This window comes from Zalophus californianus, chromosome 3 (genome assembly GCF_009762305.2).
Source record: "Zalophus californianus isolate mZalCal1 chromosome 3, mZalCal1.pri.v2, whole genome shotgun sequence".
Taxonomy (NCBI): domain Eukaryota; kingdom Metazoa; phylum Chordata; class Mammalia; order Carnivora; family Otariidae; genus Zalophus; species Zalophus californianus.
The window spans coordinates 1,022,897-1,044,350 of record NC_045597.1 but is presented as its reverse complement, the minus strand read 5'-3'; the positions used below and the strand labels follow the sequence as shown (position 1 = coordinate 1,044,350).

At 58.7% G+C, this 21,454-nt stretch overlaps 1 protein-coding gene across 18 annotated transcripts in view; it reads left to right on the top strand.

Moving 5' to 3' along the window:
• Nucleotides 1-21,454, top strand: part of MCF2L (MCF.2 cell line derived transforming sequence like) — a 136,319-nt gene that overhangs the window by 31,729 nt on the left and 83,136 nt on the right. The window contains exon 1 of one of the 18 annotated variants that reach the window (XM_027590164.2): nt 11,199-11,373. The exons of 14 other annotated variants lie outside the window; for them this stretch is intronic. In XM_027590164.2, coding sequence (XP_027445965.1) covers nt 11,295-11,373 — 79 coding nt within the window. In that variant the 5' untranslated portion in view covers nt 11,199-11,294. Of the gene's footprint in view, nt 1-11,198; nt 11,374-13,225; nt 13,262-21,454 lie in introns of those variants that run through there. 3 more of the 18 variants (XM_027590171.2, XM_027590175.2, XM_027590170.2) reach the window with 3 other exon arrangements.

Below are 21,454 nucleotides of genomic sequence, written 5' to 3'. Positions count from 1 at the left end.
TAGGTTGTGCTCCCCTCCCCTCAGAGCCTGCCGGGTGGCCGTGTTCCCTGCCCATTCCTGGTCTCACACCCCAGGGCAGACGGCTTTGTGAGGGTGGGTTTGAAGCCTTATTCACGAGCTGACCTCCCAGAAAGAAAACAAAGTGAAGGCTGAAGGGTGCGCTGCCCAGGAATGTGGCCCTGGCATTGGAGCAGAACGGTGCGTGTGGAAGGGTCCTGACCGGCCCCTGCTGCTCACAGACGGGCAGCCCCGTGTTACTGCGGCTGTGTCCCAGCACCGCTGCGTGCTCCCAGGGTCCCTGGTGCTTTTCTCCGTAGAGGACACGTATTTTCAGAGACGGAGCTAACGCTTGTATTTATGAATCAGCAGCGGTCCAGTTACAAGGCCTGTAAATTGGAGAGACTTTGCTCTTTACATATGAAGCACCAAGGCAGTCTAGGACCTGGGAGATCTGGCTGAGTCTCACTGTGCAGGTAGGCACGGAGGCCCAGCGACGCGCTGAGCGCAGCTCATCCTCCCAGGGCACGGACTCCGCTAAACCGTCTGTCTCCAGGCAGTACTCACCTTCACTGTCGTTGGTGTTTTATTTTTTTTCAGCGAGGCAGGTTATGGCTTATGCTGTACGTACACTTCGGAATGTGGGTGTCCCTGTGCCCAGGGGCCGTGCTACCCTGTCTGGGTCCTTCCAGTTTCCACACATGTGTGCCAACATGAGTGCAAACACGGTTTTGTCTTAGCATTTGGAGTTTTATTTTATACCTGAATAGCCCCTTTGGCTTATGAAGACTGAATGCCATCAGTGTATCACATAAACACAACGGGAAAGCAGTAGCAAGATAGTTGGCTGAGGTTTTCCTAGAATTTCTTCACATCCAGTATCTGCCCCTGAATTCCTTCGCGGCTCCACATGTGCGCAGCGCCCTCCCCAGCGGTCTTCCCAAGATACCAGTTTGCTCCTGGGTCTCCTCCCCAGGCCTGTCCCAGTCAGTGTTCTCAGAGAGATGGAGCCCCTGGGAGATGCACAGACATAAATCCACATGCATTACGGTTTGTTTCAAGGAAGTGGCTTATGCGATGGTGGGATCTGGCAAGTCTGAAGTGTGCAGGACAGGTAGAGACGCATGCAGGGTTTTCATGCTGTGGTCTTGAGGCAGAATTCCTTGTCCTCAGGGAAACCTGGGTTTTTGCTCTTGGGACCTTCGACCGATTGGACGTGGCCCACCACATTATGGAGGGAGGGTGATCTGCTTTCCTCAGAGCCGCCTGGCTGCAGGTGTTGATGAGCCACACCCCCAGATGCCTGCACAGTGGCCCCCAGATGAGTGTTGGTCTGGATGATGGGAATAGAGCCTTGCAGGCTGACACAGGCACTGACCATCCTGACCATCCGGTGGTGGGGGAGGACGGGGACATCGGCAGGAAGTGGGGAGGCCGCTGTGGCCCCATGCGGTCTGTGACAAGCTTCCCTTGAGTGCGAGTGTCTCATTCAAATAAATGGCAGCTGTATTCCTACCTGGAGGTATTAGTAATACAAGGAAACCAGGAAAATTTCATAAAATTAAATATCAGTTCTTTTTCCTCTAGTATTGCTCTTGGAAAGAACTGGAGGAGGGTGCTGGGAGCCAGACACCTGTGTGTCCTGACGTCTGACGTCAGAGCGTCCTTTGTTCCCAAGCCAGCCGTGCCAGGAGAGGCGCTCTCCCGCTCCCGGCACAGCCTCCGGCCTGGGGCTCCCTGCAGGGTTGCTCCTGCCTGATGACAGCCGCTCCTCTGCTCTCCCCGAGGTGCTGAGCCTTCCCCGGGTGCTGAGCCTTCCCCGGGTGCTGAGCCTTCCCTGGGTGCTGAGCCTTCCCCGAGGTGCTGAGCCGTCCGCGGGTGCTGAGCCCTCCTCCAGGTGCTGAGCCGTCCGCGGGTGCTGAGCCCTCCTCCAGGTGCTGAGCCGTCCGCGGGTGCTGAGCCCTCCTCCAGGTGCTGAGCCGTCCGCGGGTGCTGAGCCGTCCGCGGGTGCTGAGCCCTCCTCCAGGTGCTGAGCCGTCCCCAGGTGCTGAGCCGTCCGCGGGTGCTGAGCCCTCCTCCAGGTGCTGAGCCGTCCCCAGGTGCTGAGCCGTCCCCAGGTGCTGAGCCTTCCCCGAGGTGCTGAGCCTTCCCCGAGGTGCTGAGCCGTTCCCCGAGGTGCTGAGCCTTCCCCAGGTGCTGAGCCGTCCCCAGGTGCTGAGCCCTCCTCCAGGTGCTGAGCCGTCCGCGGGTGCTGAGCCGTCCGCGGGTGCTGAGCCCTCCTCCAGGTGCTGAGCCGTCCCCAGGTGCTGAGCCGTCCGCGGGTGCTGAGCCCTCCTCCAGGTGCTGAGCCGTCCCCAGGTGCTGAGCCGTCCCCAGGTGCTGAGCCTTCCCCGAGGTGCTGAGCCTTCCCCGAGGTGCTGAGCCGTTCCCCGAGGTGCTGAGCCTTCCCCGAGGTGCTGAGCCGTCCCCGAGGTGCTGAGCCGTTCCCCGGGTGCTGAGCCTTCCCTGGGTGCTGAGCCGTCCCCGAGGTGCTGAGCCGTTCCCCGGGTGCTGAGCCGTCCCCAGGTGCTGAGCCGTTCCCCGAGGTGCTGAGCCGTTCCCCGAGGTGGTGAGCTGTCCCGAGGGCTTTCTGCGGTGGGCTCACCAAACAACAGAAGGAAACAAGATGAGGCAACTGGCCTTGTTCCCTTCAATCACAGCTGTTGAAATCATTCCCCTTGGTGCCCGTGCGGTTCCCTCCTTAGTGCTGTTTCCTCACTGTGACAGCGAATGCGTCACTGCACTGGTGCGGATGCGGGCGGAGCGTCGTTGGCAGGAGGGACACCAGCGTCTAGAAGGGCCCAGCTCGTTGGAGCTCACGCCTCCCGGTGCAGGCTGCGCGCCCTGACGCTCCTCGACGGGCTGTGAATGTATTAGGAAGGGACAGGCACCCTCACCCGGTTTTCTGAATAATCACAGATGTCTACGTGGTGGCGGGGAGAAATTTACGTGGGTAGCGGGTGTGTCTCCGGATGGCAGACGTGCTCATGGGCACAGAGAGGGCGCTACCTGCGGACCCCGCGGGGTTTGTAAGAGGCCCGTGTGTGGTTGCTGGTCCAGAGAGGCCTCGGGGGCCTCGCCCGGTGGGGTGGCTTCTCCCCTGAGGGGTGGGATGACCACGGCTCTGTGGAAGAGTGTGCGAGCATGGTCTCAGCGCTTTCCTGCTGCCGCCATAACAAACGACCACACGCAGTGGCCCAGATACCACACACTTACTATCCTTATGATCGCCCAGCCTGGGAGCTCAGAAGTCCAGAACCAAAGTGTGGGCAGGGCGGGTTCCTTCTGGAGGCTCCTGGAGAAGCCACGCTCCCTGACCGTGGCCCCACGTCCTGCGCCTGCCTCTGACCCCTGCTGCCGTGAGGCCCGTGGGACACGTGGGGCCTGGCCAGGAATCCCGGACCATCTCCCGGTCTCAAGATCCTCAGCCTGTCACGTCTCCCAAGGCCCTGTGTCCACGCTGGTGACACGTCCACAGGTTCTGAGCACGAGGACAGGGACGGTCCCCATTCTGCTCTCTGCAGCGCTTTCTCAGTCACAGGCTTGAGTTTGGGGGCCCCTCCTGGCATGTCCAGGCTGCAGCAGCTCGGGTGGGGCCCCCGAGGAGCCTCCTGTTCTGAATGTTGTGTCCCCAGAATCCACATGCTGCATCCTAACCCCCAAGGAGACGGCGTTTGGAGGCGGGGAGGTCATGGGGTGGAGCCCTCCTCCAGAGACCCCAGAGTGAGCCCTCGCCTGCCGCCTGCGAGGACACAGTGGGAAGGCCCCAGAACAGGCTCCTCGGGAACCTCCTGCAGCCTGACCGCGCAGGCGCCTTGATCCTGGACTGCCAGCCTCCGGGGCTGTGAGAATCCATGTGGTTTGTCAGCCCCCAGCCTGCGGTGCTGAGTGGCATGAGCCAGAAGGAGCCTGTTTCCCACGTGAAGCTTGCCGACTTGGGGGTGGTCTGGGCCAGGACGCGATGCACAGGCTGATGCCCCCAAAAGATTTGCTCCAGATGCGCGGCTGGGGCGGCAGGGCTGGACCCGAGTCTGGCGACATACTCAGAATAAAGGGGCCCCAAGGAAGCCTGTGGCCCGGGCGCCCCCCCGCCCTGCATGTCTGCCGTGGGACCTGTGGCCCGTCCATTCTCAGAACTGGCAGAGTGAGGGGGTCAGAGGCTCACCCCTTCCTCAGAAGGCTCCGCAGTGACGCCCTCCCGCACCCGCGCCCACACTCCGCCCGGCAGCGCCACCCAGCCTTCGGAGGCTTCCAGTTAGGATCCTTCCCGAAGGTCACTCCGGGGTCCCAGGTCCTTGTCCCGGGCGGTTAGTGGTCGTTGATGGCCCGCTGGGTGATCTGGGTGAGGTTCCCCAATGCACTACACCAAGCTCGTCCCAGCCTTGCTCCTGTGTGAGCCCTCGTCCTCGGAGACCTGGGCTCTTCACTGGCCGGGGGATGGCGTTCCAGAGCGGGGTGCAGGCTCCCTTCCTCCGGGCCTTCCTCCTCTGTGGGACACCCTCCCCCCGGGCTCCCCGGTCCCTCCCAGCATCCTGGTCCCTCTCTGGACGGAGCACAGGGGGCCTTGGTGATGCTTTATTCTGATCCCCAGGTTGGCTGTTACATTTGGTCACTGACACAGCTGCGGTTTTTTCCCCCTGGCCTCAGTCCTGCCCAGTGCACAGCCAGCCTCCACCCCCTCTTCCCCTGCTGCCCCAGGTACCTGCTCCTCCTCGCTCACCGCCCTCCCTCCAGAGCCTTCCCCGTGGGAGCAAGGCGGAAGGCACGTGGCACACACACGCACCTGCTCACACACGTGCCCTGACCTGCTGGGCTGTCTCCCAGGTCCTGTCTGCGCGGCCCTCGGGGGCCCACATGTGCTGCTGGTCGTCCAGGCCCAGCGCCGTGGCCCCCCTTCTGCTGACCCCGCATGGTGGCCGCCTTCCCCTGCTGCCTCCATGCCTGCTCGCCTGTGTAGACCCATCTTCTCCAAACCTGGGCAGTGGGGACTCCTAAGTCCTTTTGGGAGGCTGCCCTGTTTCACCATCTCCCACGGTGCCGCTCCCCCATGCCGGGCGGAGATCCGGTGGACACATGGCCTCAGGGAGCGGAGGGCCTGCAACAGGATGATTTGGTCTAGGTGTGTATTTTGGAATGATCAGCACAATGAGGTTAGTTAGCACTTCTGACATGTCACATCCTCATACTTCTGGTTTGTGGTAAGAACATTCAAGGTCTACTTTCTTAACCGTTCTCAGGTATGTGACAAGGGTGGTTAACTCTAGCCGCCTTTCTGCACGTGCGGCCCCGAGGCCACCCTCCGGCTCGTGGGAAGTGTGCCCGTGAGCAGCATCCGCCCCTGGCGCCGGGAAACCAGCTACAGCTTCTCTCTGTGCCCACGAGTTCCGTGCTTCGGGATTCCACATACAAGCGACATTGTACAGCATGTGTCCTCCTCAGACGTCTTTCGCTTAGCGCGACGCCCTCCGGATCTGCCTCTGTTGTTGCAATGGCAGGGGGTCCTTTTCATGGCTGAGTAGTGGCCCCGAGTATATGCAGGGTGCATTGGTTTCCGTGTCCAGACTGTTGTGATTTGTGCTGCTCCGAACATGGGGTACAGGTACCCCTTTTTTGTTGCAGAAAGCTTTATTGTTTCCATGTGGTCCGTGGCTTGGGAGAGGGCTCCAGGGGGCTTAAAAAGTGGCCTCGAGGCTGCAGGGAGAGGCTCAGCCACCAGGGGGACGCCAGAGGGGCCCCCCAAAGGCTGCGGAGCTCCAGAGGCTCCTGGTCGTGCTTGAGGGTGAGCCTTTCGAAGAGATGCTCGCCCAGCCCAGCCTGGGGGCCGGCCAGCTTGTGGAGGTGAGTCAGGGGGTCACCTGTCTTCTTGATGAACTCACCTCCTCATCTGGGAAGTCACAGAGACGAGGTGTGTGCGGGCAGAACCCAGGCACGCAGACCCACAAGGGCCCGGTTCAGTCTCTCCTCCAGACCCGGGCGGCTTCCACAGTGTCCAGGGTTTGACCCGCTCGTCCTGCGACGGCTTCTCCCTGTCCTGGAAGAGGGTACGGCACCCCTTCAAGAGAGGCTCGGTGCCCTTGCACTTCTCCTCACCCAGCTCGAGGAAGAAGTGGCCCATGCCCTCCAGAGCCCCATCATCGTCAAAGTAGGAGCCCAGAGAGAGGCAGGTGCACATGGACCAGGCGGTTGACGGCGGCCTCCACCTCGGGGGGAAGAATTTGGATGAATCTGGAAGCTCATGGGTGATGGGTGATAAGGAGCTGAGCTCGCAGTAGGGTGCTGGCTGGTCCCAGAGGCTGAGGGTGGCAGGAAGGTGGCTGCTAAGGTTATGGCTGGAACCAAGGTTGGAGGGTGGTCAGAGGCCAGTAGAAGGGGCGTCTCCGGGTCTGTTCCGTCCAAACACTGTTAAAGCCAGAGACAGGCGGGCAGGACCACCAGGCGCATGCCCAGGTGTCTCTTTGAGTTAGTGTTTTTCTTTTCCCCAGGTGTGTTCCCAGAAGTAAAACTGCGGGATTATATGATAGTTTCATTTTAACGTCTTGAGGACCGTCCATGCTGCTTCCACGGCGGCCGCACCAGCTGCCCCCCTGAGGCCGAGCCCGAGCTCTCCCCTTCCTCTGCACCCTTTGCCAGGGTCTCAGCTATCTCTTGATCCAAGCCCCTCTGACAAGTGTGAGGTGCATCCCCCGCAGTCTGACCAGTGGCATTGGGCACGCTCTCGCAGCTCCCCGCCCCCGGGATCCTGCCTCTCCTGTCCGGTGTTTGGCCCCGGGTTCGAGGAAAGGTAGCTGGCGGAGGTCATCCCGGGCGCTGGCAGCCAGGGCTGGGGACAAGGTGGTGGCGGCAGGCCGGGTGCCTGGGGCTTGGGCTGAGAGGTGTCTAGTGGCGGTCCCCCCTCCTGAGGACTTCGGCTCCCCACCCCGCTGCCCCTTCCTCCAGGCGCCCATCTGTGCAGGCCCTCCTGTCAGGGGACCCTGCCGGGTTCCTTTAGCCCCCATTCCCGGGAAGCCTGTTGCTGCCTGGGCAGGCCTGGGTAGTGGGCATCTCCGCACCGCACCCTGTTCCCCAAGCTTGTGCGAGGAAAGCCACCTGCTTCTGCAGCCTCCCAGCTGAGGGCTTGGGGGCCACGCTGTGTGTCTCTGCTGCTCACCGCAGGGAGCCCGTTTCTGAATTTGGTATAAATGGAGTCAGATTTTGTGTATTTGCAACTTGCTGCCCTGTGGTTTGCTGTTGTGATGGGGAAACCTGTTAGTTTTCCCATTTATGGGGGCAGCTCGACTGCTTTCAGCCTCCCCTCCCCTCCCCCTCCCCTCCCTGGCACTCCCTTACCCTTCCCTTCCGTTTCTCCCCCCCACTCCTCCTCCCCTCCCTTCTTCTCTGCTGTGCTCCCCCTTCCCCCCCACTTCTCCCCTGCCCTCCTCCCTTCTCCCCTCCCCTTACCCCCCCCCCCCGCAAGCCACGCTGCTGCAGACGTGGGTGTCTGTGAACGCTGGTGTGCAGGTACCAGAGCACACTGCAGGAACAGGGGCTGCCCATATCTTGGACTTTGTCATATGGTTTCACATCAGTTCCACAGGGCATTTTGCCCTCCGATGCGCCTCATTCACCAGCTCGTTCACCACCAGGCCACAGGGATGCGTGTCCTTGTTAGTGGCCCCATGCAGGGGCAGGGAGCCCACCTGCCCAGCTCAGCTGGCCCTGCCCAGGGAGGAGTTGTTCAGGAGCCAGTGGCCATCTGTGCTCCAGGACGCACCTGCCCTACACCCCAGCTGTTAATGGGTGTGCATGTCTTCGGAGCATTCTTTCCAAGTGCCCCTTTCCCCCATGCTGCCCCCTTGAGGTGGGACGGGGCAGTGCAGGACAGGCAAGGCCCGGCTGTGGTTTCTCCCAGCCCTGGGGGTCTCCCCCTCCCTCCAGAGCACTGCACCTGTCTCAGGAGGGCAGGCTCCCCAGGGCCCCTGGTTTCTCAGAACCCTTCCAGCTCTCCTGTTTCTCACCTCCTTTCATGGCTAACATTCCGTAATGGTTGCTAAGAGGATGTGTTTGGTATCCAGGTGTAACATTACATCTGCCTTCCCACCTGGGTGCCGTCTGGCCTCATGGGACAGGCGAACAGTCATGGCCTATTTTTCCTCTCTGGGAGAGGGCAAGACAGTGATAGAAAGCAGGCCTGTGCCCTTGGGACCCACCGGCCAAGATTCTGATGCGCCATGGGGCTCGGGACCTTCCCTGCCTACCTGTCCCTTATTTCCTATAAGGGACTTTGGGGATGGCATTCCAGTAGAGACAGGATGACGTTTCCCTGAAGCAAACACTTGTTGTCTAGGTTTCTATCTGCATCTGAGTTTGACTCCTGCCTCCACCACTGACCAGCTGTGTGACCCTGGGCAAGTTAACCTCTCTGTGCCGAGTCTATAAAGCAGCGTAAGAGTCGTGCCCACCTCTTTGTGAAGACTAAATGAATTCAAAGAGGTTAGGAGAGTCCCTGGAACATACCAAGTGCTCAGCAAATGTTGGGTGTATTGTTATGATTGTTATACTTTAGGCAAATATGAAAAGATTTTCATAGAAAGCACAATTTGTGCCCTAATTTAAGGAGAGAGTAAAGCTTTGGTAGAGAACGAGCAAGAGAGAAGAGGGAGGGAGAAAGGAATGTATTGTAAGTGACTGGCTCGCGTGGCAGTGGGGCTGCTAAGTCTGAAATCTGCAGGTGGAGGCTGGAGACCCAGGGAGGAGCTGATGTTGCAGGTCGAGTCTGACATCAGTCTAAAGTCAGTCTGGAGACAGAATTCCCTCTTCTTCAGGGGAGGTCAGTCTTTGTCTCCTAAAGTCTTCAGCTGCTTCGACGAGGCCCACCCACACCAAGAGAGTGGTCTGCTTTACTCAGAGTCAGCTGACTTACATGTTAATTACATCTACAAAATGCCCTCAAAATGACATCCGGCCTGGTGTTCGAGCCAACATCTGGGCACCAGGCCTGGCCACGTGGCCCCGAAAACAGCAACCATCACAGAGGGCAGCCGACTCAGCCCTTGAAGCAGCGCTGGAGTGAGCGGCTTGGTCTGGGGATGGCACCAGCCAGAGGCACTACCAGGGACAGAGTGGAAGGCACGGGGTTGAGGAAAGAAGCTGAGTGTGAGTGGAGGCGCCCCAGCACGAAGGGCGCGGGAGTCAGCGAGAGCAGGGGGCAGAGGGTCTGCCTTGCCCTCCACTTAGTTTTTGGTTTAAAAATGGGATGGGCTCGCTGCGGTTCTCAGCTTGTGGACCAGCAGCGTCAGCTTCACCTGGGATCCTGCTGGAAATGCACATTCCTGCCCCCACCCCAGATCCACAGGATGGGAAACGCTGGGGGGTGCCTAGCCATGTGGGGTCAACAAGCCCTCAGGTCTCCCACTGCATCTCAAGTTTGAGCACCTCCCGAATACACTTCTGTGCTCCAAAGGGGTTGAACCAGGCAAGGGAGGAGTGGAGATGCCTCGGGGCGGGGATGTCCCATCCGGGTGAGTGGCTGGGGACCGGTTTGGGCCGAGAAAAGTGGGGGTGTGAAGGACACGGGTGGGGGTCGTTGCCTTTGGGACAATGGGAAGTTGGGTGCCGCCCGCCGCACTTGGGGAGAGAAGGACCTGCGCTGTAGACATTTTAGGCTCTGCCTTGAGTGGAGGCAGCTGGTGTGATGGGGAAGGTGTGTGTCTGGCTCAGTGGGGTCTGTTCCGGAGAGGGCAGCCCCGGACAAGGGGAAGGCTCACTGTGTGCTCTGCGGTGACACCGTTCTGGAACCCTCCGTTCACCGGGCTCTTCTTGAACCATATGGAACTGCTGGTATGCAAGTGGTTTTGATGTTAAAGAAAGGAAAAGAAAAGAAAAAAAGAAATGAAAAAAGAAAAGAAGGGTGCCTGGGTGGCTCAGTTGGTTAAGCGACTGCCTTCGGCTCAGGTCATGGTCCTGGAGTCCCGGGATCGAGTCCCGCATCGGGCTCCCTGCTCAGCGGGGAGTCTGCTTCTCCCTCTGACCCTCTTCCCTCTCATGTGCTCTCTCTCTCTCTCATTCTCTCTCTCTCAAATAAATAAATAAAAATCTTTAAAAAAGAGAAAAGAAAAGAGAAAAGCAGTTTTACCCTCACTCTCCACGTGTGGCTATTCACCTTCATTTCATGCTGCAGCAATTAGTTTCCAGATCTTTCTTGTCCCCAAGACCCATGACCTCTTGGAGGGCAAATGCTGTGTCACCCTCGTCTGTTGACCCCTGGGGCGCCGCTTGGTGCCCTTATGTGGACAGTTGATGCAGGTAGAAGCTCAGCCACTCATGCTTGAATTTCCCAAACCCTGTACGGAAATGGGCGCTTCTTCCTGAAATACTCCATAAGGAAGGGCATGCTGCCTGTCCTGCCAACCACATAAGGATGGCAAGTCCCCGGCGCGGACCCGAGTGCCCGCACACCTGTTCCCTCAGTCCTCGGGGGTGGCAGCCATAGGCACCACGACTCCCATCTGCAGGGCGCTGAGGTGTAAAATGCACCCAGTGGCTTCGTGTCAACCATGGTGAGGTCGGAGGGCCCCAGCGAGCGGGCGGCACACTTCCCTCCCCGCCCCTGCCTCCCCAGGCCAGCGGGCTGGGGGAGCAGCCGGTCCTCCCCCGCCGCCCGCGCACCCACCGGGGACCTGCCTTAGACCCAGTGAGCTGGGGCGGCATGCGTGGGCGTGGAGAGCGTGGGCTCAGCTGCTGCGGCCTCTGCACCTGCCCAAGGGCAGCCGGAGGTAAAGTGGGCGGAGCAGGTGCCGGCGCCACCTTGGTGGCCGCCTCACGGTCCGCAGCTCCTCCTTCCTTCCCGGGGAAGGCGCAGAGACCCAGGGCTGCTAGGGACAGGGAGCGGGTTGTGCCTTTGCGCGGGGAGCACACTTGGTACTGTGGGGGCCCCCAGCTGGCCGCGGGGTGAGCACGCAGGGCTCCCAGGTGACCTCGGCCGTGCACACGCCGGGCTCCAGGTGACCTCGGCCGTGCACACGCGGGGCTCCAGGTGACCGCGGGGGTGCACACGCAGGGCTCCCGAGTGGCCGTGGGGACACGCGGGGCAGGCGCGCTGCTTCCGCTTCCGCCCAGCAGCCCCCCCTGCCGCAGGGCGCGCCCCCTTGGCGGGGCTCGGGAACCAATCCCAGGAAGGGAGGCGCGGCCGTGCCCCCTCCCCACTCGCTCGACCCCACCCATGAGGCACCTTCTGCTGCGGAGGGAAGCAAGCTGCGGAGGGTCACTGGTTCTGACGGAGGATGAGGTTTTGGCTGAGAAATGAAGAGATGGCTCTGGAAGAGATGGTGCAGAGGCTAAATGCGGTTTGCAGGCACACTGGTAGGAGCTGCCGGCCTTGAGTCCTGTGTTCTGAAGCCTGACATCATGTGTTGAATCATAGGGAATGCGTCTCCTGTCTGTAGGACAGCCTCATGCTCTTCCCCAGCAGGGAGGAAGCAGCTATGAGGGGCATCTGTCTGGCTGCTGATAGGTCTCTAGGGACGGTCAGCCTGCGTTCGTTCTGCCTAGGATAGGTACCGTCCTGCACACTGGAGATCCCGGTGTGTGCCCAGCCTGGCCGAGACCCGCCTGTGCAGCCTGCATGTCAGTTGCGTTTGAAGAAAGCATCCGTATCTGTGGGTCGAGAATAATCTGAGCCAAGGGCTTCTAGAGCCCCGTGCAGGGGTGGGGCTCTCCACAGCTCATTTTGAGGAGGAAAAATCTGAATTAATCAGATGCTTCTTTTTTCCACCAAATATAAATAAAATCTAAGACAAGCGCTTGAAAGGGGTGTAGGTAAGGGGGGAGGAGCCTAACCAGACCTTCGTTTTCTGTATTAATTAAAGGGTTACTTAAAATGAGCTTTGAGGAGCAGTTTGAATGGATTCCTTTAGATCTGAGAGAACGCTGGGCTGGCAGTGTCTTGCTCTCGGCTTTCGATCGGCCACCTCTGGGTTTCCATGCTGCACTGGGCAGGAGGAGGGCGTCCGCAGTCCCTAGTTTTCCTTGAAATGAAGAGGAAATAACCATATATCTTTAAAAGTAAGTTGCCAAGTTTTTGCCTGATATTGCCATATAATGTGTCATATATCATTACCTCGTGGTCTAAATAATACTTTTCTGAGAGATTAGATTCTGTCACTTGGCTTGGGCGTGGTATCCTCTCTCTCTCTCTCTCTCTCTCTCTCTCTCTCTCTCGTAAGTGGGAGACCCCACTGGGTTTTGAGAGCAAAGCCACGGTTGAACGTCATTGTGTGTGATGGTCTAACCGAGATTTTTGGAGACATTCTGTGTTTAATGGTGATTTTTGTGATTAAAGCTACTGGGTTTATTGTATACGGGTCAAAAGAAAATAAAGCCACCGTGTGCCATCCGGCCCCTTATTCCCAGAGAAAGAGCTCCCTTTTCCTAGAACTCGGTTGCGTTTTGCTTGGGTGTGGGGTATGGCCTGTGTCGTGGGGTGGAGGGCGCGGTGGCTCGCAGACCCACAGGGGCACCCCTCCCCGCCCTGCGGGGGGGGCAGCAGCTCTGCCCACTCTTCACACCCTCTGCTCAGACTTTGGGGTCGGAAAGACGGAGCAGGAACAGTTCCAAGAGTGATGTCATTGCCTAGGTTTTAGGGATGGAGGTTTCTTCACGAGGGAGCTCGGAAAGACACGTGCATTTTGAATTGTAAAAAGGCTTCTCTGAAGAGCAGGAAGGACAGGCTGCTTGCTGAATCGTGCTGTGAGCTGAGCCTTCATGTTGACCATGGCCTTGCGCTAAGCAGCACATCCCACGTGTTTGTCCTTTGTCACATCTGGGCTCCCACGGCTGCCGATTTCACCAAGTCTCTCTTAAATCCAGGTCAACAGATGCCGCTTTATGAATCCCTGGTATTGTTTAGTGGGGAGTGGATGGCACCCCTGCCTGGGTCCCACTGATGCCGGCGGCTCCTTCCACACAAATTCCTTTTCCATCCGGCTACATGCCCGGTCCCCACAGTGCAGGCTTTGTGACGTGGAGCGGGTGTGTATCCCGCACCATTGACGCAGTGCCATCCGCCAACCGTGGGGCACGCACACCTTCCCTTGTGGGGACAGGAATCTAGGTCGACGTCGGCCAACTCCCCAGCCCGGGGCCAGACCCATGCGCATCCTGACAGGAGCTCCCCGTCTGTCCAGAACCGCTGTTCCTCGGAGATCACAGCAGCGGTGCACCTCCAGGGTCAGGAGGTGGCAGGACGCAGGTCTGTGTGCTGGTCTACATGGTGGCTCGGGGCTGGGGCCCGACCCCTGACGACCAGGGCAGAGCTGAGGGCTGGCGCTCAGTGACCTTTCCAAGGCTTCCTGCCTGTTTCCCTCCGCGGCTCCACCCCAGCTGACAGGCATTTCTCTTTGTCCGCTTGTTAGGACATGATGCTGCCTTGTCCTACCTTCAGACTGATAGGCTGCTTCCCGGGGTCCGGGTTGGTCTGCATGTAAGGGAGGGTGGGGCCGCCATGTGCTCCCGGGACCTGTATCGGCTGACCTTGAGAATTCGGGGTACGTGCTCTTGAACCTAATCTTTAATCACAAGGCCAGGAGCAGTTTGCAAAAGCTCCTCTGCTGTGTGAGGGCTCCCTTTCCAGCGTTTTCATTATTTTGGTTTTCTCTTTAGATTCACAGTAATTGGTGAAAAAGTAAGAAACACTTGAGGGAGAGACACTGATGGATCTATACTCGGTTTAAACACGTGCTGGGGGATGCCTGGGGGGCTCAGTCAGTTGAGCATCTGCCTTCGGCTCAGGTCATGATCTCAGGGTCCTGGGATCGAGCCCCGGATCAGCTCCCTGCTCCACGGGGAGCCTGCTTCTCCCTCCCCCTCTGCCCCTCCCCCTGCTCGTGCTCTCTCACTGTCTCTCTCTCTCTGTCAAATAAATGAAATATTTTTTAAAAAATTAAACAAATAAACAGGTGCCGGATGCAGAACAGTGGTCCTCCAGCCAGGGCCTCTGAACCTCCTGGGGAGAACTGTCCCAGATTCCTGTCCCCCCTCCCCCGAGCTTCTGAGTCAGGAAGTGTGTGGCGGAGCCTGAGAATCTGCACTTTGCAGGTCTCAGGTGATGCTGGTGGTGCTGGTCCAGGGACCAAACTTGGGAAGCTGCAGTAGAACCTTAAAATCTGGTGCCACCTTCTGCACTCACTGACCTTGAGCAAGATCCTAGCTCTTGTCGTGGTGCACGATGACAGGTTGGAGAGCTGTACGGATGAGGGTGGACGGGCAGGTGGGGGGGCCACACCAACCGATACATGGATGAGGTTGCACACAAGACAGTAAACCTCTAAGTTCTGCCCTCTTTGAAAGCGTGCATGGCCCCCAGCTCCTGGTGTGCATCGGAGCATGGGTGATGTGCCCACCACACGGGACACCCCAGACCCGCAGCCGTTAGCTCTGACATCTCCCCCCGCCCGCCTGTCCTATCCCCTCTCCGCTGAGCGCTCCACCGTCCGAGAAGCTGAATTTCTACTGATAGCTCAGCTGTGAACTCAGCCGTTCTGGGCGTGCAGTGGGGCTACCCTTCCAGCACCGTTTATTGGCAAGGGCTCCTCCCTCTGAGACCCCAGGCCCCACAGCCACGTTCACTGTGACGTGGAGGGGGCGTGCTGTTGGCCGGCTCTGTGGCTGGGACCTCTGGAGAGGTCTGAAGTAGGAGGGTAAACGTAGTTCTGTGAGACACCTGATCTGGGAAGTCTCTTTGTGGCAAAAATAGAAGCTTTTGGATAGAAAGGGAGAGAACATAGAACAAGACCAGATAGGCGGAGAGTGCTCTGTGTGGGAGAAGAGGCTGCACATCCTTGTCTCTATTGTGTGGAGATGCTGCTGGCCCTAAGTCTCCTCTTCTAAGGGCTACTCAGCATTCGGTGTGCCGGGGCTTTCCCTAAAGGCACCGCTCGGTTCTGGGGCCGGTAATTGGCACGTCTTAGTGGAGACTCTCGGCCCCGCACCTAGGACACGTTCACCGCAGCCGGCCTGCCGGCCCTCTGGTCCCGAGGTGGAGGGTGCCTGGTTGCCAGCCCCTCCTCCCCTCCTACTTGCGGGCTCTGCGGCTGCTCCCTGTCCCTCCTCGAGGCTCCCTCTGCTACGTCCACGTTCTCAGTGATACTCACGCTCTTCTGCCGGCCCCACGGCTGATGTCCACGCCCTGCAGCATCACTGGGGCTGACCCCTCCACACTGACTCTGTGCCAGGCTGAGGCCCACAGTCCTGCAGGGAGGCCAGCCACCCCCTCATAAGTCTTGTGAGGAGGACCCCATTCCCCTGGTCAGTCCTGGGAGGGGGGCCCCCACCCCCCGGTCAGTCTTCCAGTAATTGTTGACATCACAGGCCCAGTGACCATAAAAGGATGCCTCACCTTGAGGAAGTTGCAATTTTTCTGGATTATTTCAGAGAAAAATTTTAGAGACAAGAAGAGCAAAGAGGTGTGGGAGTACTGGAGCAGCTCCCTCCTGGCCCTGGGCAGCTCCAGGGGGTGCGGTCAGCCTGGAGCCCCCTTCTCCCTGGGTCACTCCACGGCTGAGAACAAGCCTTGCCTTGCTTCTCCCTATAGGTGCTACCTGGTGGGCCGGTGGCCGTCCCTGGGCCGGGCCTCACACCTGGCCTGTGTCGCCAGAATGCTTCTTGAAACCAGAACCGTGTACTGCCGTCGCCAAGAATCCTCCGGGTGGAATGCCGAGGGTTTGGTCCTTGATGCTGTCTGATGGCCACATCCGTGTCCCTAGTGACCTTGAGCCAATGTGAATGTCTGAACAAAGTCAGCCCATGATACGGCAGAGCGGGACCCCCACATTGCAGAGAGAAGCTGTGGCCTGCGCCTCCTCACCCAGCTTCCCTTTATGCGAAGTTACGTAGAGGTGGTGTCTGCTTGGGTTAATATATGAAAATAAGTAGTTAACCCAGAAATGCCAAACATGGCCTAAGAATTTTTTGTGTAATATTTAGTTTTGGCAAGCGCCTTCTGCGCATCGTGCGGCTATTTGTGTTTGCACTATGGGGTCTGGAACCCTTGGCGTGTGAGGTTGGAATGGCAAGGAGGCCAGGGGTGCCGGGGCCAGGAGCTGGGAAAGCAGGGAGAGAGGGCAGAGGGTTTGGGCCCCTGCGTTCATCGGCCCGGGCCGCCGTAACAAACCACAGGCGGGAGGCTTCCCTCCCAGCTGGAGACTGGAGGGGTCTGAGGCCACGGTGCTGGCAGGGCTGGTCTCTCCCGAGGCCTCTCCTGAGCTGTGCAGATGGCCGTCCCCCGCCCCGTGCCCTCACATGGTCGTCCCTCCGTGTGGCTGTGTCTGATCCTGTAAGGACCCCGGTCACATGGGAGTAGGGCCACCCCGGTGACCTGAGTTTATCTCAGCTATGTCTCTAAAGTCCCCATCTCCCAGTAGAGTCACATTCTGACGTCCTGAGGTTGGGACTTGGACACATGGAATGGTAGGGGGTGGGGGAGAGTTCAGCCCCTAATAGTCGATCGCACAGGGGTTGGGCCAGGGCTCTATGCTCAGCTCAGACTCTGGGAAATCGGAGCCTCTGAGACACGTAAGCAGAGCTGTGGTTTTTAAAGGCTGGTCCAGCTGCTTTGCTGGGAAGGTGGAGTTGCCGTGTGACCAGGAGGCCACGGCCTGATCCCGGAGAGGGTGGGCGGCCACTGCGGCTCTGGGGCCATCCGCCCTCCCTGGGAAGGAGGTGTGTGGCTGAGACGGGGTTAGCGTGGCAGCGGGCTGGGAGCTGAGGGACCAAAGCCGCAAGAAGGGCTTTCAGGGGGATAAGAAGTTTCCAGGACGACCTCGGAGCACTGTGGCCTGACACCCCAATGCACCTGTCAGAGGAAACAGTCCTTCTGGGGTGACCCAGCCTGGGTGCACAGACTCTCCAGGACGCTGCATACGGGGGCCTTCCATGCAGTGGCCGAAGCCCCCCGTAAACCTGACATCTGTCCAGCATGGTTTCTGTCGTCCGCGTTCAGCCGCCCCCATGCCTGTGGGCTTCGGCCTCGGGAGCAGGACCCTGAGGACTTGTTCACGCAGGTCCATCTTCAAGCGTGCTGAGGCCTTTTAGGAAGAAGGCCACTCAGGCAGGTGGAATGGGTGTCGGGGGCGGGGTGAGAGGTGGCGGACCGTAGTCAGGTCTGTAATTGGATGGGTGTGACGGTGAGACCGGGAAGTCCACCGCAAAGGTGCCAACGCCGGAAGTTCCTGCAGCTCTGGCAGCAGGGAGTCAGAACTGGGCTTTCGAGATTCCAGGGAGAAACCCCGGGGATGGCATCGGGTCTGTTGGATTGTCCGTTGGAGGTGTTGCTGATTTCCTGCGTCTGACCCGGGGTTCTCAAGGTGTGGTCTCCACCAGGCATCACCCAGACACTTGTTGGAAATGCAGGTGCTCAGGCCGGCCCCGGCCAGGGGAGTCTGATGCCTGCACGGGTGCGGGAGTGCGCCGCGGCGCAGGTCAGTGGGCCGGTGGAGGCGGGGCACCTCGCTCCTTCAGCGGCCTCCGGAGACAGAATGAGATGGAAAACAAGGACCCCGTGTGCCCGAGCCGCCCCTGTCTGGGGCTCCTGCTCTCCCGGCGGCTAATTCGGGGCCCGCCCTCAGGCACCAGCCTCATGGCTGCTCCTGGGAGCCTTGCCCACACACCCCTGGGCGCGGCGCTGTCCCCACTGTGCCGTCTGCCACGGCTCACTGATGCGCTGTCTGACCGCTCGTCTCCGTGTGTGCCGAAGTCGCAAGGGGTAGAAAGCACAGGTCGGTCTGAACTGAGGGCCTGCGGCTGGAAGATGAAACCCCTAAAGATCGGAGAACCATGACTACTTCCCTGATTTTCGGAAAGAAAATGTGCGATGGAGAAACTCTAAATTGGCCACGTTGACCTTCGAAGAAAGCAGAGATGATGGAATGAATTGAGAGTCCACAGAGGGACGCAGTAATCTCCAGCCTCCACGGACACACTGCATTCATAGCGAACCATGTCTGTGAGGGTCAAAGGAACGTCCTACCCTGGTGCCTGGAATTTGAGAAAGCCCTTCTCTGTGTCCTGCAGGGTCCTTGGTGGACAAAGAGGGGAGGAAGAGAGGAGGGAGTGAGTATGGGGTGATGGGATCATGTGGATTCCCTTCCAGCGAGCGCTCCCTCCCGCCCCTCCCGCCCCTTCCGCTGGGGGCAGACACGAGTCTGAGTCTGTGATCGTTGACTTGCACTCGGCCGTGGGACTTGCTTCGGCAGACCTGGTGCTCAGATGTGCTTGTCGTGAGCAGCCCCTTCCTGCTGCTGCCGACCCCCCGGGAAACATGCCCAAGGGTAGCCGCTGCCCCTCCGGCCTGGAACCAAAATGAGGCAGGTGGAGCAGAGCCCGCCCCGCCCCCCGCCCTGAGCTGTGAGCAGGGGGCAGAAACGTGTCACTGAATTGGGGGCAGGTTGTTGTGCAGCACTAACGTGGCACCTGCTGTGGTCTGCACAGCCAGCCAGCCAGTGGGAGAAGAGCCGGCCTCAGGGTGACTCCACTGTCTTCTCGTTTTTAAGATAGATGTTGAAGTGTTCTCTTTGGCTGTTGCTGGAAAGCAGAGGACCCACCAGGAGCGCAGCCGTGCCCTTCAGTCTTGAGACCTCCTGCCGCTGGGCGGGGGTGGAGGTGTCCTCTTGGCCTCTGGGTAAGTCAACAAGTAGAAATTGTAGGAGGCAGATTTCGACCAAAAGGGAATATTTGTCCTAAGGACTCAAAAAACAGCTCCCCGAGGGCATAGCCCTGGGCGTGGAGTGGAGTTGGCGAGCGCCTTGGAGGGGCAAGCTGGGGACCCACGGCGGCCCTGGCAGTGCTCAGATCTAGCAGTTTTCAAACTGCTTCCCCTGCTCAAAATATTTTGTAAATGTATCTGAGGTGTCCACGCCCAGTGGACATGGCTACAAACAGTGAAGGTCAGCTGTTTGGAAAGACGACAGGTCTTCAGTTGAAGGGGGCGTCTGGAAGACCCTGACTACACGCTAAAGCATGAGGGGACCCCGGAGGCAATTCCAAAGGACGCTTGGAGCATCTGGAAGAGGGTGACCTTGGATTCGCAGAATCAGTCACACTCATGCTTCTGCATTTGTCCACTAATTACCCCTTTGTGTAGGCGAAGCAGACAACGGACACGAAGCTGGCTCCCCGTGAGCGTGTGGGCATCGGGGGTACCAGATCTGGACACTCAACACGCTCCTGGTCGTGGGCCCTCCTTCTGGGCCTGCCTGTGTCCAGCGTCTCCAGGTGACCGTCACCGTGTTGCTGTCCTCCCTCGTCCTGGGACCTGTTCCTGGACCCGCCAGCTCTCTGGACCTTACCCCCTAGTTCCAGGCAGCCCCCGTGTGGCCCTTCGTGATGACGTGCTCTTCACATGGTTTGCTAACTGCTTCACGGATCAGCTCCAAACCACAGCTGTGTCAGGGGTTCCCTAAGAATAATGGCCACGTTCCAGACTCCAGGGGCCCCATGGTGCTGAGGTCAGGCACTGTGGCTGGAGAAGGTGGGCCCCCCAGGGACACAAGTGGGGGATTCTCGCGTTCGCAGCAGCTCGTCTGGCAGGCACTCCCGGTGGGAGAACCTTTGGTGTTGGTCATCTGCACCAGCCGAGTAAGAGAACTCCCTCCAGCCTCTAGTCAACATAAACGAACACGACCCGAGAGACACTTCTGAGGTTCTAACTAGTAACAATCAAAAGGCATGGCAGTGACAGGTCTTCAGACCTCAGCCACTCGTCAGGCGGGTTCTCTGCCTGAAGAACACGTTTTTGGTGGAGAAGAGCTGCTCTCACGGTCCTTCGGGGCCCCCGGACTTGCAGCTTAACCAGATGCAGTGTCCGCAGGTCGGCTCCGGAACGGGAGGCTGCGCTTCGTGAACCTGCCTGCATCTTCCTGCGGCCCGTCCGGGCACGGTCATGGCTGGAGGCTCCTCCTTTCTGCCCAGACCCACTTCCGTACCAGAACTCTCGTCTCTGTGGACCTGCTTATCGGTAATCCTTGCAGATGGACTTGTGCTGTTAGAAATAGTATTTCGAGGGGCGCCTGGGTGGCTCAGTCGTTAAGCGTCTGCCTTCGGCTCAGGTCAAGGTCCCAGGGTCCTGGGATCGAGCCCCACATCGGGTTCCCTGCTCCGCGGGAAGCCTGCTTCTCCCTCTCCCACTCCCCCTGCTTGTGTTCTCCCTCTCGCTGTGTCTCTGCCTGTCAAAAAAAAAAAAAAAAAAAACAAACAAAAAACAAAAGAAATAGTATTTTGAACTTCATCTCATACGTCTGATTTTGGAGATAGAAATATTGGTTATCTCTTCCCAAATGTGAACAAGCTAGTGCAGCTGTCTGATACACACGTAAAAATTCTGGGATCTAATCTGAATTAATTCTCAATTCTAATCAAGTGCTAAAGTGGAAAGGCAGTTATGTTCTCATGGTTCTCTCTGGATGAAGTGCGGCTGGGGTTCTCTGCCCTGGGGACGCTGTGGAGAGCCAGCCTGAGTGCTGGGGAGGCGGAGGCCACTGACGGGAACCTGCCCTTGCCTTCTGCCAGCCCCGCGGGGCCCGGCTGTCCTCGTCTGTGCGGTGGGTCCGTGAGGACAGGGGCCGCACAGGGCTGACGCGAGGAGCAGGCTCTCGGGGCTGCCTGTGGGGGAAGCTCTCGGCACGGCTCACAGCCGCGCACCAGGGGTATTGCGTGCTTTAACTATATTACTCCGTTAGCGACCCCCAGCGTGAAGCGTGGGGGGTGCTCCATGCGAGGGAGAAGAAGGGGGAGCGTCTGAGCGTGCGTGGGCTCTCCAGGGCAGTGCTGGTCTGGGGACAGCACCGGGTCTGGGCCGTGGCACCCCGCTCTTCGTGGAGGGGCCTCCAAGGGGCAGTTCCTTCCCTCCCCCAGAGGAGCTTTATCCTGCTGTCAGTCCCCAAAGAGAGGGACACGGAGAGGGGGTCAACCCTGGCAGGAGAATCTCAAAAAAATTTAAAGTGGTAAATTTGAAAACACAATAGAGCAGATTGTTCTTCCTCAGTTTTAGAGATCAAGTGGCTTTTGTGTCTCTGGGCTTCGAGGAAATGTTCTGGGTTTTTGCCATTCTATTATTAGTAGCGTCCAAGAAGTGAGTCCAGTCCCCAAAGAGTGAAAAACAATTTCTTATCTTTGCAGAAGGAAGGACTAGTGTTAAGTCCCATTGGTGACATTTTTAGCAAGATTTTAGGTGAACTAAAGGTGAACCGATGCCCCGCGTATGACTTCACCTTTGTAACACTGCTCTATCTTTAAAGACAGTTTTTAAGTGTTTTGATGTCTGAATCGTTAAGGAGGGAGAACATGTCATTTGATGTTTAAGTGGTAACAAAATATAGAAAGTTGTTGAACAGATATTAAGTCTCCATGTTTTATCAGTTGTATGATTTTTTGCCCCCATCAATCCTCAGAG